Source organism: Macaca mulatta, chromosome 20, assembly GCF_049350105.2.
Source record: "Macaca mulatta isolate MMU2019108-1 chromosome 20, T2T-MMU8v2.0, whole genome shotgun sequence".
Classification (NCBI taxonomy): domain Eukaryota; kingdom Metazoa; phylum Chordata; class Mammalia; order Primates; family Cercopithecidae; genus Macaca; species Macaca mulatta.
In genome coordinates, this window is record NC_133425.1 from 13,712,934 (window position 1) to 13,732,242 (window position 19,309).

At 51.0% G+C, this 19,309-nt stretch overlaps 1 protein-coding gene across 15 annotated transcripts in view; it reads left to right on the forward strand.

Moving 5' to 3' along the window:
* Window positions 1-19,309, forward strand: part of SNX29 (sorting nexin 29) — a 657,788-nt gene that overhangs the window by 569,599 nt on the left and 68,880 nt on the right. For 3 of the 15 annotated variants that reach the window (XM_015125636.3, XM_077987271.1, XM_077987292.1), the window contains one exon: window positions 12,775-18,908. The exons of the other annotated variants lie outside the window; for them this stretch is intronic. In XM_015125636.3, coding sequence (XP_014981122.2) covers window positions 12,775-12,904 — 130 coding nt within the window. In that variant the 3' untranslated portion in view covers window positions 12,905-18,908. Of the gene's footprint in view, window positions 1-12,774; window positions 18,909-19,309 lie in introns of those variants that run through there. 15 annotated transcript variants of the gene reach the window in all.

Sequence of the window (19,309 nt, forward strand, 5' to 3'; positions counted from 1 at the left end):
GTTGAGGACTTGTAACTAGAACAAGCCACCGTTGTTTTTTGAGAGACAGAGTTTTGCTCGTCACCCAGGCTGGAGTAGTGGCGTGATCTTGGCTCACTGCAACTGCCTCCGAGGTTCAAACAACTCTGCTACCTCAGCCTCCCGAGTAGCTGGGATTACAGGTGCCTGCCACCACGCCCGGCTATTTTTTGTATTTTTAGTAGAGATGGGGTTTCACCATGTTGACCAGACTGGTCTCAAACTCCTGACCTCAAGTGATCCGCCTGCCTCGGCCTCCCAAAGTGCTGGCATTACAGGTGTGAGCCACTGTGCCCAGCCCGCCAGTTGACTTCAACACAGTAGGCGCTGGTGACCTTCCTGAGAGCTTTAAAAGTGGAGTAGTGGGGTTGAGATGAGAGGAAGAAGTCAATTGCTACCCAGCAGTCTTTTAAGTTCTTCTGGGATGGGGGATGAAGAGCTCAATACCGGCCAGAGGGGCTGGGAGGCCGAGGGAGAGAGGGCATCGTTGCAGGTGGGGCCACAGGAGAGAGTGGTGGAGTTGCAAAGTCCTGGAGGAAGCTATTGGGGAACAGCCCGATGGAGGGGTGAGCCTTCCCCAGGAGCGGGGCTCTTCCGTCCTTATGTCAGGAGCAGCAGAGGGTGGGTGTACGCTGATGCCTTCTCAGGGAATGGTGTCAAAAGACAATTACAGTAAATTTAGATATAGAGTCAACTGGCTTTTGTGATTCATGAATTGAGGCAGCCTCCATTGTACAAAATAGGATGAGAGCTCCCACTGGTCAATGGCAGAACACGTTTTGTGAGGTGGGGACAAATGATGGATTGGTTAACATCAGGTTACCTACCTCAGGTTGCTTTTTTTGGTAAGAGTTAAACAGAGGGGCTTCCTTCTTATGCTGTCTCAGGTAGACTGCAATTGCCTGCGTGGGGGCCTTCCTGCTTCCATAGCATTGTAGCTTAACTAGGTGGCGTTGGGCTTGAGTGAGTCCAGTTTGGTTTGGTCCGCTGGGGCCCAGCACAGGGTGTACAGTGCAAAATAATCACACGTCGCCTAGTGATGGGGATACATTCTGAGAGGGGTCATTAGGTGATTGCGGTGGTGTGTGAAGCTCAGAGTGTGCGCATGTACACAAACCTATGCAATACATGAGCGTACTGGATACCATGGGCACCTGCAACACAGCGGGATTCGTGTATCTACCAAGGGTAAGAGATGAAAAGTGAGCCACCTGCCTAGGGCCCTGCCCATGAGTGGAGCCCGTAGGACTGTAAGTGGTTGTGGGTGAGTATTAGGGGGAGGTGAAAGCTCAGGACGTCACGTGCACTAGGGGACTTTACACATGTGGGACCCCTAGGCTATACTGAATTTATAAGATATTTTCCTTTAATAATTAGCCTTTGCTTATAACTTTTGTACTTTATAAAGTTTTCTTAAAACTTCTTGACTTTCATAACACACATTATACAGCAGTGTAAAAAATATTTCTTTATATCCCTACTGGTGAGGTTTTGTCTCTTTAAATTGTTTAAATTTTTTGAGGTGGAATCTTGCTCTGTCACCCAGGCTGGGATGCAGTGGCATGGTCTCGGCTTACTGAAACCTCTTGAGTTCAAGCGATTTTCCTTCCTCAGCCTCCCAAGTAGCTGGGATTCCAGGAATACGCCACTGCACCCAATGAATTTTTGCATTTTCAGTAGAGACACGGTTTTACCATGTTGGCCAGTCTGATCTCAAACTCCTGACCTCAAGTGAGCCACTGCACTCGGCCCAAAAAATCTTTTCCATGATTGGCAGTGCAGTAGGCTTGACCCCAGCTTCACCTCAGGAGTAGTGTGGTGCATTGTGATGTCAGTGACATATTTTTCAGCTCCATCATGATCTTACGGGAACTGGAGGACTCTCAAGTCGGCGGGGCAGGCAGGCTGCGTTTTTCATTCACCACCGTCTTCCTGTGGGTCTTCTGTTTCAGTTTTTGGCCAGGGTTGGTTGGGCTGGGTGCTGTGGTGCGGAGATCACTGCGAGGGAAGTGACTGGGATTACAACAGAGACATGATATGCTCTGAGCATCCCATGGAAAGTGGGGACAGGGGCGACTGAGAATTAGAAAAGCAGCAGGATTCAGGGAGAATCCTTTCCATCCTTGGAAAGTGAGGCGGTTTAACCCAGCAGAACCATCACGCAGCCTCTTTAGCCTACCCTAGTAGATGATATATGAGGCCTTCTGAAATGTCAGCCCAAGCCAGCTCTGAAACCTGAGGTACCCACTTAAGGTGACCAGGGGCTACCAACAAAGAGGCCGTCAGCATCACAGCCATTGGTCATGATCAGGATTTTACCCAGAGTGATCTTTTAGCCTTGAAATGGTGAAAGCTGACGTCTAAAGAGCATTGGTAGACTGCTCGATGAACTTAAGCTGTCCTTGAAAGTTACACACACTGGATCTCTAGTTTTTAATGGGCACTGTTTACCCGGGGATGCATGCAGCCCGCAGTGCCATGCCTCTCAGTACCCCGTCCATGGTGGATCCATACACCTGTCCCTCTGCCCCAGCTGCTCCCACAGTCCAGGCCCCAAGATCAAAAGAAAACCGTTCTCCATCCCCCCATCCTACTACTGGTCCTTGTGCCTGAGATCCGAATCCACCCCCATTCCGTTTCTACGGGGGTGCTGTACCTGCCTCACCACAAGGCTCCCTGTCTCAGAATCAGCTTTGTCCCCAACACTTCTCAGGCCCCTTGGGTGATCTTCACAAGTTGTACATCTCGTTTATCCACCTGATGGGGCTCCTTAGGGACAGGTCCGCAACAGGGCCATAGGCAGCCCATTTGCAGAATGTGCCCGAGTTTGCCTCGGACCCTAAATGCCTTGTCCTGTTTAATCTCATAGGTCGTTGATATCAGCCCCATTTTTCAGATAATAGTGGAATTAAGAGACTTTACACAGATATTGGGGGAGAGAGAGAGAAAGACTCCTTTTTAGAAAGTAAATTCACAGGTCATAACTGCAACGTCTTCCTAGAAACCTCGAGGCCTACCGCTCTGTCCTCTGCTCCTTAGCCCAGGATAAGAAGTGGTCGGATCGGGTTTGGGTCCCCAACCCCTGGAGCAGTACCCAATCTGTAGCCTGTTAGGAACTGAGCTACACAGCAGGTGAGCAGCTTCGTCTGTATTTACAGCCACTCCCCATCGCTCACATCACTGCCTGAGCTCCGCCTCCTGACAGATCAGCAGTGGCATTTGATATTCATAGGAGTGCAAAGCCTACTGTAAACTGCACATACGAGGGATCTAGGCTGCGTGCTCCTTATGAGAATCTAATACCTGATCTCTCAACATCTCCCATCGCCCCCAGAAGGGACTGTCTAGTTGCAGGAAAACAAGCTCAGGGCTCCCAGTGATTCTACATTATGGTGAGTTGTATAATTATTTCATTATTTATTGCAATGTAGTAATAGAAATAAAATGTACAAATGTAACGTACTTAATCTCAAAACCATCCGCACCCCCCGAACCTATGGAAAAATTATACCAAACTGGTCCCTGGTGCCAAAAAGGTTGGGGAGTGCTGCCACGTGACCTTGGGCATGGCCCTGTACCTAAATGTAAGCCACATTCTGCTTCTCTAATGTGGGCCTGGGGCAGTAACTTCTTGAACTTCCCATCTCCCATGGTGAGGACAGCAAGAAACAGATGAAATAGTGACACCCAGCCTCCCAGCAGTCACTCCGCGAGTTACACAGCACCTTCGTCTTTACTATCTTCCATGCCATTTCCACCATCGTCTCTGGCTTATCCAAGGCCAGAATGCTTTGATTTAAAGCAATACCAAATTTCAGAGCAACTTTACTTCCATTTTGGAAGACGTACTATGACAAACACACATAGAAAGATGACTAGAAAACTGTATACTACTGTCCTAACAGTGGTTATTCACAAAGTGTGGGTTGACAAGCTGTTTTTTGTTTTCAAGCAATGAGTCTGTATAAATGAGAGGATTCTCTAGATTCTTACTGCTTTCCCTTTCACCATTTAACTTATGCTTGTAGAAGAGCAACTACACAGCCAGAGTTTGCAAAAGAAAAGCCTGAGGCTTAAAAATATCAGGAACCTAGCAGCAGTGTCACAGCGTTATTGAAAGCACTCTCAAAACATCATGAAAAAATAATGTCGGATGGGGGATTTACATTCATCTGGAACAGGTTGTGCCCTCAGTAGTTTGAGTTGTTTAGTTCCCAAAAGTCACAGTGTCTGTCCTGCAGGCATCCCTGTCCCCTGCCCCGAGTCTTTTGGGTTCTTCCCTGGGAGTCACATGTACCTCCCTGCTTTTCTGGGCACGCCTGTCCTGGCCTCCACCTTCCAGACTATTTCTATCTATGGTTGAAACCTTGCTCAGTGCAACTCGCGAGGGTCTGTCCATCTGTACCTCTGAAAGCAGTGAGCTACAGCTGCCTTGTCACATACCCACTTCTGCCCCCACCTAACTGTAGCATCTTGGGGACTGAGCTTGGATGCATTTGCATCTAGTCATGGACTCTGGGGTCAGACTGCACCTTCGAGATCAATACCAGCCTCTGCTCCTCATTAGCCATACGATTTACCCTCCCTGCTTTATTTTCCACCCCCACAAGATTAGGATGGTAATTACAGCACCCCCTTCACGTGGCCAGCTTAAGGATGATATAAGAATCTGTTATTCCTTTAGCTCAAGATTTGACAAGCTCAAGATTTAATTATTCAAAATAATTAAATCAAGTGCCTTATGGTGTTGGGATCCAAAGAGAACCAGACCCAGATCTGCCTTCAAGGAACCCTTGGTACTGCCAGAGCCATTTCTGGGTTGCTTGTGTGGATGGTGGAAGTCTTGGAGACCCATTTCAAACCAAGAGGCAGGAGGTAAAAGCCGTGATGGATGTCAGCATAGTTCACAATGGAATTGGATTTCATGGGGCACCCATCATGCAGTCCTGAGGCCCAGGTATTGCCCAGGAACGAATTCAAAGGCTGTTCAGCCTGGTATGCTCTGACACCACCCATCGGGACCCACATAGGCCACACAGTACAGAAGGCAGGGCAGCACCACTGCCTCCCACTCCACAGATCCAAGGGCCTAAGTAAGATGCAGGGAGCACATTCTCCATGATTTCCACGTCCCAGAGGCAGAACTGGGTTTTCAAACTGGTACACGCACAGACTTATCAGGGAGCTGGGTCATGGAGGATGTTGGCCACATCCCTGCTGCACACACAGCTCGGTCGTAGCTGGGTTGCAGACACTGAGCCCTCCTCCCTATGAAGGCAGCTCCTAGTAAATGAAATATTGACCAGCTCGCCTAAACTCAGATCACAGGTGAAGCGAAATGAGAAGCTAGTCTCTCCTCGCAGCCGTTTTCACTGATGAGCAGTTGAGGCTGTCGGATCAATTTCAGCCGCATATGCTGGTGACAGGGCACCATGCAGTGCACCCCCGAGGCTTATTAAAAAGAACACCCACCCCTGGGGCCCTCGGCGGGTGCCCTCACAGACCCCCTTCGCCCCCACTCCCCCGGTGCTGCTGTAGATGTCAGCAGTGGGGAGGATGGAGATGGAGTTTCTGAAACGAATACCAAGCGCGTGTGTCAGGAATACGCGTGGCCTGGCAGGGGGCTCATTACCGCAGCTTACATCCCTCTCCTGGGAGGGGAGGCAGCAGTGCCATGGGGACGCATGGGCTGTTTCCTGAGTGACCGTGGTATCCCAGGAGTTCTTTCTCCATTTTCTCCAGTTGCCTCCCAGATGAGCCCAGGGCAAGGTGCAGCCCTGGGGAAGTGATGTCCCCAGTTTCCCAGTTTGGTGGCAGTGGACACCCTGCAACCCAGGAGGGCCCAGCCCCTCGTGGATTTGGGGATGAATCCTCTGTGCCATTTCCTTCCTGTGTTTTCTGCTCAGTAGTTTGAACTGCATTTCTAAGTCCATTCCCTCCCTGTGTGATCCCAAAATGGCTCTAGCAATACCAGGTCTGAGAAATAAGATCGAGGTCTGAGCTGAACACAGGGTTCGCAGAGGAGTGAACCCTGCCGGAGGCGGCCACAGCCAAGTTCAGCAGTGAAGGGTGAGGTCATTCACCAAGCAGCACCTCCACGAGCCGCGCTCCATCCCAGCATCGAACGAGATCCTCGGCTTTGTCCTAAGAACCTGCAAGGCAGATCCTGTGATTTCCCCCTTCATGTATGGTTGCACCATTTTTTAACACAGTTCAAGATACAGATAACACACGATACAGTTCATACATTTAAAGTGCACGCAGCTTGATAGTTTGACTTTGATCCCCCTTCACAGGTGAGGAATCTGAGTCCTAAAGAAGAGCATCCTGACCAGCCCAAGTACCCCTGCTGGTGAATGACACGGCCGGGAATCATCTCAGACTTTGTCCCCAGGGCCCCTGCTTTCTACCCAGAGACAGGGACAAAGGCCGCTGGCCCGAGAGCTTCAGGCTATCAGGGTCTTCCCTGACGGGCTCTTTCACCCTGGAAAAGTCTAGATTTACAGATACTGCCCTCTTGGAGTCAAGTTTGAGATTGAAGCCTATCATGGTGCCATTTCTCGTTTTTATGGCATAGTTCGCTCAGTTTTGACAAAGACATGGAGTCCTGTAGCCACCACCATCATGGTATGGAACAGCTCCTTTACCCCCCAAATCCCCTAGCGTTATTCTATAGTTAATCCCTGGCAACCCCAATCTGTTCTCTGTCGCTCCTAGCTTTGCCTTTTCCAGAGCGGCCTATGAATGGACTCAGATGTGGGGCAGCTCTGGGAATTTGACAATGCACTTGAGATTTGTCCATATTGCAAAAACCAGCATAGTAAGCAGCAAACATTCACCCAATACGAGGGGCAGCAAAGGAATGAGGGCTGGTACATAAGAAAAGCTTCTCAAATTCTTCAATGTGCCTTTAAAACCGTGTTCATGAAGATTGTTGCAAAGGCCAAGGTCACCGAAAAATAAAGGTACTGAATGTCATATAGGAGATGCACAGAAGACAGTAACAACAGAGCCTGGGAAAGGGCGTGGCCTGTCCTCATCCCAGCTCCAGGTGGAGTGACTCTGGGCTCAGGGATGTCACTTCCCACAATCAAGATGCTGGGATTCTGAGGCTCACACCCTGAAAGTGGCCTCCCGATTCCCGCCCTCCAGGTACCAGAGGAGCGTCGGGATCTGGATCCATGGCTCAGAAAGTCCACTTTGTGGACTGGAGAAAGTCACTGTAGAGGAGTGGCCGCTATCCTGAGCGAGTCCTTTATCACCACATTGATATTTCACCCACAATGGTGAAAATAGATGGTGACTGGATTTTGTTCCTTGTAGTATGTCCTTCGTGAATAAATTTAGCAACCTAATAGGGTGAATAACATAACTGGCTCAAGGAATAGGGCCAATATATGGGGGGAACTCTGGGAGGCTGAGACAGGCAGATCACGAGGTCAGGAGATCGAGACCATCCTGGCAAACACAGTGAAACCCCGTCTCTACTAAAAATACAAAAATTAGCTGGGCATGGTGGCAGGCGCCTGTAGTCCCAGCTACTCGGGAGGCTGAGGCAGGAGAATGGCATGAAGCCGGTAGGTGCAGCTTGCAGTGAGCTGAAATTTTGCCACTGCACTCCAGCCTGGGCAACAGAGACTCTATCTCAAAAACAAAAAAATGGGGAGACTGCTCCCTAAGTCTGAAAGATGTTGAGTCATCTAGCACCACTGGCTGAGGGGTCTGCACCCTCGGGTGGTGGCTTCGTTAGGCCTCCTTGTCTGTCACATCTCACAGGCTGTCCTGGCCCCTGGAAGGTAGAAACAGTCTTTTCTCTTGAATTCTCCCGAGCCCCTGATGGGCTCTGGTCCCAGCTAAGAGGAACATGAAGAATGCCAGAGATGGCACTCTCATTCTTTACAGAACGGCCACGATTTCCCCACCCTCATTTGCCGAGCTGTCTCAAGACTGGAACCCCCACCCGTTTGCTCACTGCCTTTTATTTCTTCAGGCTGTCCGTAAATATCCCTGCTGAATACCCATCTCTCCCCATCTACATAGCCCTCTAAGGCCTCTGCTGTGTCGGGACCAGGCAGCAAAAGACCTGCAATGCCTAGACACTGATCTTGTTCCAGAAAGACGAGGATGGGCAGTTCAGAAAAGGTTCCGTCTGCTCCCTCCAGGCCCCTTCCCCCAGGGCAGGGAGTTGAGGGGTTGCACTGGGAACAGGAGGGTTTGGGAAGTATGCTGTATTTTGGGAGATTGTAAACGCCTCCTTGGCTGGGTATGGTGGCTCACGCCTGTAATCCCAAGCACTTGGGAGGCTGAGATGAGAGGATTGCTTGAACCCAGGAGTTTGAGACCATCCTGGGCCCCACAGGGAGACCCCCATCTCTAGAAGAGAAAAAAAAAGTCTATACCCAGTTCCTTTGCTGTATTAGATGCTTTTACCAGTAGAAGTTCGCATGAATTTGCTGGCCAGACTTTACTGATGCTCTTACCTTATTTCAGCATGTCAAAAGAGCCATATCTAATTATTGCCAACCGCATACATATGCATTGAATGATGTATGATTGGCACTATTATCCTCACTTCACACATCAGAAAGCTGTGTCTTGCAGAGGTTATGGATCTTTCTCTAAGGTCTATAGTGTCTAACAAAAGGAACCCAAGTTTTCTGACTCTGAATATGGATTTAAGGCCTTTGGCAATTCATTCTTAGGGATTAGCCATCCAGACTCCCTTTTTCTTGTTTGCAAAACTGAAACAGACCTAGCCCCAGCATTAACAGAGTCCCTGCTGGGGAGCAGGAACGGAACATCACTTGTCCATGCATTCGTCTCTCGCTTAGGCCCCGGAGCTGCAAAGCCCACTTTGTTATAAAAATGCAGTCATGCCAGACAAGAGACAGTCTGCTTCTTGGTGGCTGGCTTCTGTCAGTGGAGCCGGGTAAGAAATGGTGCCCTCATTCTGGAAATCTTAGTGGTACAGTAGGTAAAAGTCGGCAGCTAACAAGGGGTATGAGGGATGAGAATTTCACTCTGAGGATGCTGTCGGGAGGAGGCATCTGCAACAGGAGCTGGAGGGAGCCTTGGTTTTAAAGGGGGGAAAAAAATCAATGGATCTTCTTTAAGGCTGCCATTGTAAATGCATGGCCTTTCAGCTTCCCTGGAAACCGTCTGACTACAGCCCCTATCTCTACTTTTGGATGCCAGTCCTGGAGTGAGCATGGCACTGGCCTCATATCTCCCCTGTAGGGGAGGGACCCAGTGGGGGAATGTGGGGTCTCCTTCCCTTCTCGCTGTTGGCCCTGTCTCTTGTATCCACATCATCCTGCTTCCTTCCCCTGTTTATACACTCCTAGTCGCACCTACCCCACACCTTCAGATCCTGCTGTTCAGCCAGACAGCATTATCAGTATTAGGCTATTCTCGACCTACAAAGATAGCAGTTGCAAGAGGTTCAGCCTCATATGCCAGCTGCCGCCAGCACTCTCCGCTCAAGCCCACTGTGCTCAGCAGTCTGGGTTTTCCGTCCGTCACATGCTCACTGAAGCCCCTGTTCCAGGCAGATTTCTGCAGGTATCATCCGTTCAACTTGTCCCAAATGAAGCCTCACCCGGGGGTCTCAGGAGCCATCATAGCAGCCCTGCCTCCAGCCCACCTGGGTCCCAAGACATGGCTCTGTTCCACAGGGCCTGGAGGATTGTACCGTTCGCATGTCACACGAGCCCACTGTCAACCACAGCAGCCAGCACTCACTGGGAGTCCCCAGCTGCCAGGTATGGACATCAGGACAAACACAGCCCCATGACACGGCAAGTGCACGCCCTGAGCTAACCCTGCCTTCCAGGCAGAGGAAGCAGCTGGGCCAGGTCTGCCAGGTTACAAGTCTACCCCTCCTCACAGGCCCGCCACTTCACTTGTGCTCATCTTCACAGCTAGAGGCCCCTTCCGACAGTGATCCTCAGCTGACTCCTCACCCTCCACACCTCTACCTCCTCCAGGAAGCCCTCTGTGCCCTGCTCCGAACCACCCTGGTTCCCCCTCACTGGGGCATTCCCCCCGCCCCATGCTTCTACCACAGCGATCTATCCAGGGTCTGCCCTCACCATTTTCAGTGAGACTGGCTCTCCAAGCCCAAAGCAACTTCTGCACCCCTTCGTGCCCAGCATGGTGTCTGGTGGCACAGCCCATGTGTGTTTGAAAGTTCAGTGCTGCCTAGTCATTGTCACTCTAGGCACTGGATCCCCATGATGCTTAAAACCACCCCACCTTTATTCTGTCCAAGACTCAGACAGCAGGCATTTGCCTACCCAAACACAGCTAGTTGGTGGCTTCAGGTAGCCCTCGAATCCCCTCCACAGCACTAGGATGTGCTCACGGTTGGCATCACCAAATGACAAGGAAACCAAGGCTCAGACAGCACCATCCATAACAGGACTGAACAAAGGCATCTGCCTCAGAGCCCCCACCCTCTCTCCACCCCTGCATGGCAGGTACGGTTCGTTATAAAAGCACCCTTGCCCCACCAACTGGTACCTCTTCTCTCACAACCGGCAAGGCACTGGCCTCTCCCAACCACTCTGAACCCATTACTTCCAGGGCTTCTCCCCAGGCTCTGGTCATTGCAGGCCAGGTTCGTCCTGGCTGTGCTGACTGATGGCCGTAGGTGCAGGCTAAGGAGTGGCTGGTCGGACCCTGGATCTGAACAGCATGACAGGAGCGGATAGTGAGGGCATCGCTTTAAACTCACATTGACATCCAAGCCTTCCTGTATCTAAGAATCGGTCCCCCTACACTGTGAGCAAAGACCTCCTTCCAGCATCTTCAAAGCGTCCTCTCAGCAGGGACCAGGGATAAAGAGGCTTCTGGTAAGGCGGGTCAGCCTTTGAAGTAAGAGGGGCATGTTTGCTTTGGGCCTGCAGCCAGACGCCCACCTAAAGGAGGAACGGGCGGCACACACCAGGCTGGACGGGCTCAGAGATGATTCAGAGCATCTCCAGCTTTGTTCAAGGTCAAATGTTTTTTTCATCCATGCACAGAAGGCAAAGCCCAACTTGAGTTACAGGATGAGAAGGCAGTCATTAAAAGGGGTCTTCATTTTGTTAGCTTATCAGGGTGTCAAACTTGAAACAGGAGGCATTTCACTCGCACAGTGGCTATGTCCCTGGAATGGTGCAATGCAAACCAGATCATCGTAAAGAGAATCACTCCTGAGATGCAATGAAGACACATTGGGCTCTTTCAGGGAACCCTGCAGGGACCCTCTGGGGGAACGGATTTCGGATTTCTGTATGAACACAAGTCTCCCCTTAACTCATGTGGTATGTGAAACTGAGCTTGGAGACACCTGGGGGTGGATGATCCTGATCTGACACTCGCTAGGTGGCTCTTGTCCTCCCTGAGCCATAAATAGGGCAGAGCTAGCTGTGGACAGGGTCCTATCTTCCCTCGTAGGAGCCAGAGGGCTCACGTCCAGAAAGCTACGACAGCACAGAGGTGCTCAGGATGCAGGAGTGAACACTGATCCTACGAGGTTTTTGTCTTGTTTTAAAGCAATTTGTCCCAGTGAGATATTTATTGTAGATAATTTTTCTTATGTCTGTTTTTTAACATCTGTAATCTTAACACTTAGAGATCACTCTTATCAACTGCTGTGTCCTGTTGATGTTTACTTCCTATTCAAATAGCCTACGGTCGACAGAACATTCCCAGCCCCCGATTTTACGTGTCCCCTTAGCTAGCAAAGGGGACTTTACAAGTGTGGTTAAGGATCAGCCAGGCACAGTGGCTCACACCTGTAATCCCAGCACTTTGAGAGGTTGAGCATGAGGATCACTTGAGACCAGCCCGAGCAACAGAGCAAGACCCCATCTCTACAACAAGCTTAAAAAATTAGCCAGGCATGGCGGCTAGTACCTACAGTCCCAGCTGCTCAGGCAGCTGAGGTGGGAGAATCGCTTGAGCCCAGAAGGTCAAGGCTGCAGTGAGTTATGCCTGCACCATTGCACTCTAACCCGGGCAACAGAGTTGAGACTCTCTCCCAAGAAAATATAGTTTAAAAATGCAACTGCAACACGGGACTTCCTGCTGAGCCCCCTCCACTCTCAGGGTGCAGCCTCCCGGCCTCTACCCTGTCCCCTCAAAAGTGTGCTGAGGGCCTCCCAAACCAGACCCGTGCCCTGGGACCCACACATGCTGTGCTGCTGTGTGTTGCTTCAGAACCAGGATCGGTGTACCCCTCTTGGTGGAATCTTCCGCTGTTTCTGGCTCTTAAACACAGTACCATGCCCAACGACCTTATAACTAGACCAGGGCCTAAGGCCTGATTATTTTCTTAGGATCAATTCCACAGGAAGTCCCTCTGCTGTGTTTTGCTACACATCTTTTATGACTTTACAGTGTTCTCCAAAGTCGCCTTGGACTTGGAACTGTACCTGTGCTGGAAAATGAAGGAAAACGGGGGGAAGAAAGCTATGCCTAGAACATTCTTTCATAGCCTTAAAATGCAGCCGGAACAGTGGTACCATGAGCTAGCTCTGCCTCACAGCCAAGCTTGGTTGTAGCCTCAGAGTGCTTTTAAAAGAAAGTGTATGTGACAATACGGGTTTCTTATTTCTCCAGGTAGCACTTACCAGCCAGAGGCTGCTCCAATGAGCCGGCCCACGGTCCCCAGCCACGTCCCTCCCGCTGCCCACACACCTGGCTCCCTTCCCGGCCCGTGGTCATTTGCGTCTGAACCCCCAGACTTAACCTGATTCTCTGCTCTTCCAGCGACATCGCCCCGCCCGGAGAGCCTGGGAACAAGAACAGCCGGCCCAAAGCGGCTTCCCGCTTCCCCAAACTGTCCCGAGGTCAGCCCCGGGAGACGCGCAACGTGGAGCCTCAGAGCGGCGACCTCTGACCTCGACGGAACCCCAGCCACAGGCCCTACGCGTCGCGCCAGCTGCCTCCACCCCAGCCACTGCCGCTGGCCCCTCACCTCGGCGTGACGACCACGTCCACCCGGTGACCCTGAGAGCACACGATCCCCACCAGTTAAACGACACCCTGATTAAACTGGTCAGTCTTGGAGCCACATGGTCCCTGACCCCAGAGAGCAAGGTGGTGCCTCGCTGCACAGACTGCAACACACGGTCCTTCTGCTCCTGGGGTCTGCCCTGGGCTGCGGGGGCTGTTCGTTCACCTCCCAGCAGTTCAGGGCTGGTAGGAGGTTGGGCACCAGGTCAGGCTTGGTGCCCGCTGCGTGAGATGCACAGCTTATCCCCTGTGCAGGAAGGTATCTGCGGAGCCAGCCTCTCCACTCTTTCCTACACGGGGCCTAGAATGACTGTTAGACTCTTTTTGCTGTTTAAGGTTATTGCCTGGCCCAAGCTAGGGATGCCTGGGATTGGCAAGGGGGAGAGGATCTGGTTCCATTCACTGCATTCTCCACCAATGGTCATTAGACACCCAGCCGTGTCACAGCTCACTTTTCCCAAGGGATGTTCCTGTGGCCTTGGCAAGGAGCCATTAGTGATATTTGAGTTCGGAGAACTTCTACCTCCCCCTATGGCTGGCTTCAGGAAGGACCAGTGTGCCCTCGGGAGCCTGAGGCCACTAAGGCCCTCACCAGGCTTGGAAGGGGGACTTGGACATCTGACCCAGTCAGCAGCAGCAGCTTGGTAACCCCACGTCATACAGCTTGTCCAAAGTGGCCTTGGCCTCACAGTCATGAGAGACTTGGTTCAGGAAACCACTGCAGAAGGTTCCATGGTTTTCAAACCAGGCTCCATGTCTGTGAACTTGGACACAGCATGGACACTGAACAGATGTTTTTCTCCCCTAAAGACATTTTCCATCCCCCGTCTGCCCAGCTACCATTGTCCGTGGGAACAGAACTCTGCCTCCCCTAAGATGGAGTCCTCTTGTTCCTTACATGCCAGGATGGCTCTCAGAGTACAGGGAGCCTGGGCAGGTGGAGCAGAGGATGGGGACCAGTAACTGGGTGGCCCCTGGGTCTCCTCCTCCAGTGAGCTCACATCAGAGCCCCTCGCAGGACGAGGGCTGTCCTCACAGGCTCAGCACCGTTGAGGCAGTTTGGATTTCTGGGGTAAAATAACCAAGAAGGTGGTCGTGAAATGCACTATGCAATAAGTCAGTGCGTTCCGCCTTAAGCTGAGGCAGAGACGCAGTGGAACCTGAGGACAGAAGCAGGTGAAAGGCGAGTTAGATGGCAAGGCATGGGCTTGTCCTGGAACTGCTTCAATTCAGTGGCTTAAAATGTGTACAGCCTAGCTGAGCATGGAGCATTTCCTGGCTCGAGGAAATCTCTGGAGAATCATCTGGAAGGTTTATGCTGTGCGTTCCCCTCGTAGTAAGGAGAAGATTGTTCATGGCCTTTAAGGCTGAGATCACTCACACACAGCCCCCCAGAGAAACCGAGACCTACCTGACTTCTTAGGGGACCTTGGGCCAGGTAAGCCATGCCCTGGTGAGACTCAGTGAGCCGGAGTGTGCACGGAAGTGGGGACCCTGCAGTCAGTTTGCAAGTCTGGAGGACCTGAGACATCCTGGAAAGGCAACCTGGCCTGTCTCCCACCCACCTGCCAACGTTGCTCCAATACACATTTTTTTTTTTTTTTTGAGACGGAATCTCGTTTTTGTTGCCCAGGCTGGAGTGCAGTGGTGCGATCTCTGCTCACTGCAACCTCCGTCGCCTCCCGGGTCCATGCCATTCTCCTGCCTCTGCCTCCCGAGAAGCTGGGACTACAGGCGTCCACCACCTCACCTGGCTAATTTTTTTGTGTTTTTAGTAGAGACGGGGTGTCACCGTGTTCGCCAGGATGGTCTGGATCTCCTGACCTCGTGATCCACCTGGGCCTCCCAAACTGCTGGGATTACAGGCGTCAGCTACCACGCCTGGCCAACACACATGCTTTATTGGAAATTCCAGGGCTGGAGTGCACACCAGCCCACGTGGCTGGCGAGTCTGAGTAGAGTGCCCTCACAGACTGAGGCAGGGACTGTCTAAAAGCTCAAGGTGCCATCTGGCTCAAGCTGCCGTCTGTCATGGCCCCTCTGGTTGGGTTTATGCCACATCGGTCATTTTGAAGTAGGTGTTTGCCGCCAGCTCAGACACGGTCTCAGGAGGGCCTCCCTAAGCCAGGGAACTTGCCCTGGAGGTTATCTCCCTGTTCTCTGCTGGATACAGAAAGAACCTCCCATCTCCGACATCCTCCTGGGCCCAGGCTTATGACCCGCACCTTTTCTGACACCTGCCCCCGAAACACAGCATGTGAATCAGGTCTTGCCCTCTTCTTCAGATACCCCACCAGGAAGCACCTTGGACGTTCTGCACATGATGTCAAAAAACAATGCAAAGTCAGTCCTCCAGAGCTGACAGATACTAACCCATTAGAAACAAGTATGCTCTCAGCTGATATTGAATGGGTGGCAGAAACTCCGCCTCCCCCTTTTATAAAGCTTCATTATTCACAGAAAACCTGCTCTCCTCTCCCAAATGTGGAGAGCATGTTCCTGGGAGCCACGTGAGGACCATCCCACCTGCCTGTTCCTGGTGCCTCTCCCATGATCATGCACTGACCCTAGAGTCATCTCCCAGATCCAGACCATCTCCCCTCATTTTTGCTCAGAAATGCTAGTGACTGGTGCATGGTAGCAGCTCCTCGAAGCCCTTCCCTTTGGAATCCCGTAAAATGTTCTGCAATGATTGGGTTCATCCTGCTGCTCAAAAGACCCCTGTCCTGCTCTCTAATGTGGTGGGATAAACTTCAGGCAACAGAGACAACGGGCAGGGTTCCCTGTTCCTGGAGAAACGGGGTGTGGCAACACCCAGGGCTAGCAGGATTGTGGCTGGAACCTGGTGCCCAAATTCCATGCCCTTTAAATGTGTCGTCACCTGCCTCTCAGCGTGGATTCAATTCCAAGGGCTGACTCAGCCCATGGCCCATCAGTGGCAAAGACACCCCTGCGGAAAGGAACCCTTGCAACTCACGTCTGTCTCCTTCATCCAGGAAGATTACTCGGGGGTTTCCAAAGTCAGCATCTGAGAAAGGAAGTCCCCTCCTGCATTCCGAGAGGAGCCAGGGGGCCTGCCTGTCTCTCAAGGGATTTCTGGGACCACCTCTGCTGGGAGGAAGACTCTTCGCCGAATCCTTCTGTCCATGGCCTGCTCTGACTCAAACAGAGCATCACTGGGTTCCCTCCTTGAAAGAGAACAAACGCTTGCAGGAAGGGAGGTTAAAGGCTGCTAGAAACCTAACCCAGCCCTGCACTCCTGACCTGAGACAGAACCTTCTCCGCCACTCTTCCTGGAATCACTCTGAAATTCCAGCTTCTTTGATTCGCACTTAGCAGTATACTCCACTCACGTTGCTGGCAAGCCATTGTAGAGTGTGGAGCTGGGGTTCAAAGCCCCCAGCATTTCTCTACTGGCACGCCCTGGTGGAGGAAGACACTTTGACGGAAGTTCTTACAGGCCGTGGTGGCGGCAGCCATCCTCACATCCAGTCACCAGTTGCATCTAGGGACCTGCTGGCTGCAAAAGGGATCATCCAGTGGAGTAAGGGAGGGTGCCATCTTGCAAGATCGAGGAAGAGGAGGGATGTGGACTGGGTCTATCACAGCCCTTGGCCCTGCTTTATACCTTGGAGCTTATTAAGGTGAATTCTTTGATAAGCATTTAATTATTTAGAACCATGGCAGGTAACTGTGCTTTAAAACCAGAGTCGCCCAAAAGTCATTTACACCAGGCAGATTGATAGCATGGCTGTAGCTGATGCAACAAACAGGCACTGGGGCCAGTGATCACAACCCACGGTTGGAAACGGGAGGGAAGCCCACCAGCCTGCCTCATTGATGCGCTGCAGCTCTGCCTTCCGGAGGCGCCTTATTTCCTAACACCCTGAGCCAGGGCTTTGTGGCCCAGGTGAGACGTGGCTGCCTCTCTTGGTTCTGCATGGGACAGTGTGCCCACCCTGAGGATCAAGTCATGGGGTTCTGGGCCTCGGCCTTCCCACCCCACTTGCTCAAGCCCCCATGGGGCTGCAACTCCATCTGGCCCCTCACAGGGAGGCCCAGCTGTGTTCTCTCTTCCCCTCCTCTCCCCAAGCCACCCCCAGAATCCATACTTCGTTCCTCCGCCAAGCTCCTATGTGAGCTGCAGCGCCTATGCTGGGGAGGCCCTGCACTCCAGAAGCATCTTCTGACCTTGGCACAGAACTGATGGCAAAGGGCGGGCTGGGTTTTCAGCTCCTGGGACCTGAGCAAGACCCCACACCTCATTCCTTCCCCGCTATACATCACACTGGCTAGGCCGCCAGTCGGCCTCCAATGGTAACCCCATTTGGGGGTGCCCATGATCGAGTCCCAGGGAGCCATCTTAGGAGTAAGAGGACCGCGTATGTACAGTCTATGATAGTCTGTATGTACATAAGGTCTAGAAGTCTTCCGGAAATCCCGCAAAGGGCAGCCTCGTGCCTGGGTTTCAACCCCAAAGGCAGCGATTGTCTTGACTCTGTCTTGCTCTTTCGCTCAGAATCACGGCAGACATGGAGTGTTTCTGGAAGGCAGGCATCTGCTATGAGCAAGGTCAAAGGTAACATTTTTCAAAATATTGTGCATTAATTCATTAAAGCTACTGTTAAATATTTGCTGTTTTCAGATTGGCTTCTGTGCTAATTTTGCACAGTTGTAGCACTGTATATTTTCTCTCACATTTCTGTGCCAAAAGAGTTCATCTTCATGTTTTTGTAATACACAATGTTGATTATGTTTCTAAAATCAAGCTTCAGCTCCTGGGTCAATAGGAATGAGGGTGTAGCATCCAGGGTCTCCTGGCTCGAGGCACACCAGATCCCGCGGTTCATCCCACAGCTGTTGAAATGCACCCTGGATCAGTCGCGTCTCTGGTATTCCTCACTCTAGCCATGAACCATTGCCATCTTATGGGCCTGATGTGGGTAACTGAATTCTGTCATGGAGCACACACTTGTTTCTAAATCCCAGCAACCAAGTTGCACATCCTTCCTTATAGCTAGTTTCTATAGAGAAGTGAAAAAGAAATCTGGCTTCCTCAGAAGATGGTTGAGCGAGCAGCCCTGCTGGCAGAAGATTCTAGATTCACTGGTGGTTTAAGGCCCAGGGATTTAGTTCTTACTGGTGCATAAATGTTTTCCCATCCTAACCGGAAAACCACTCACCCAGGCCCCCCGCTTCCCCTCGAATCTGCTCAGCTCTGCCGCCGGTCTCCATGAACGGCAAGGGGAACCACCACTCGTTCATGGTCAGTGTAGGAAAGAGGATATCCTTGCAAAAATCGGAACCGAGGACAGCAGCACACACAATGGTGGATCGTACATTTGCACCCAGAGCAACTAATCGCTCAATAAGTGACCCCAGAGACCATGAATTTCCCGGAGTGAAGGGAACGGGGGTAGAGCTAATTAGAGTTTTTATTATCCAGGATTCATCGTAAGAAGAATGTCAGCCTGTCTTCATCCCTGGCTTAGCCGTCAGGTAGAACACTTACTCATCTGACACCGACTTCTTAGAGAAGCGAGTCTTTTGAGTGGAGGAGCGATGGTAACCCCACTGAGGGGTGGCCCATAATCGGGTCCCAGTAAGCCGTCTTAGGGGTAAGAGGACTGTATCTAGAGTCTATGATAGTCTGTGTCTACGTAAGGTCTCAAAGTCTGCAGAAACGCCCTGAAACCTGTAGTATTATCTTAAGTACCCTCTTATGTTAAGGTTTACATAATAGGATTTTTAAACAAATGTGTTTAATTTTTTAAGATCTCTTGTATTAAAATTTTCTTTTGGAATAAGCTGTGGAAATTTTGTTACAGCCTGGTTGAGATAAACCTCTTTACAATGACAAAATAAAAATGGTGACATTTTATAAATTAGGTACTTCAGTGAACAGTCTGTCTCAATTCTTTTTCAACAACCGGAGATTGAGGTGAAGTTTTAATTATATTAGGCAGATCTGGATAAACTGGCAATGTAGCATTAAAATTTCATACAGAAAAAAAACCACTCATTACAGGTACTTATGTATTCGCTCCTATAAGAAACAGAGCATTATTAGGTACCTAGTATATACCAGGTGCTGGGCATACAGCAGTAAGCAAGACAGGTAAGGTGCACTGTGGGAGTCACAGTGGACATGAAGGCAGGCAGATCACATTTTGTTAAAGAAGTCAACCATCTGGATAATTTCAGACCACAGTAAATATTGCAGAAGACTGACAGGGATCAGAGATCCTTGGTCCCAACCAAGAATCTACATTTAAAAACCTAGGCACTG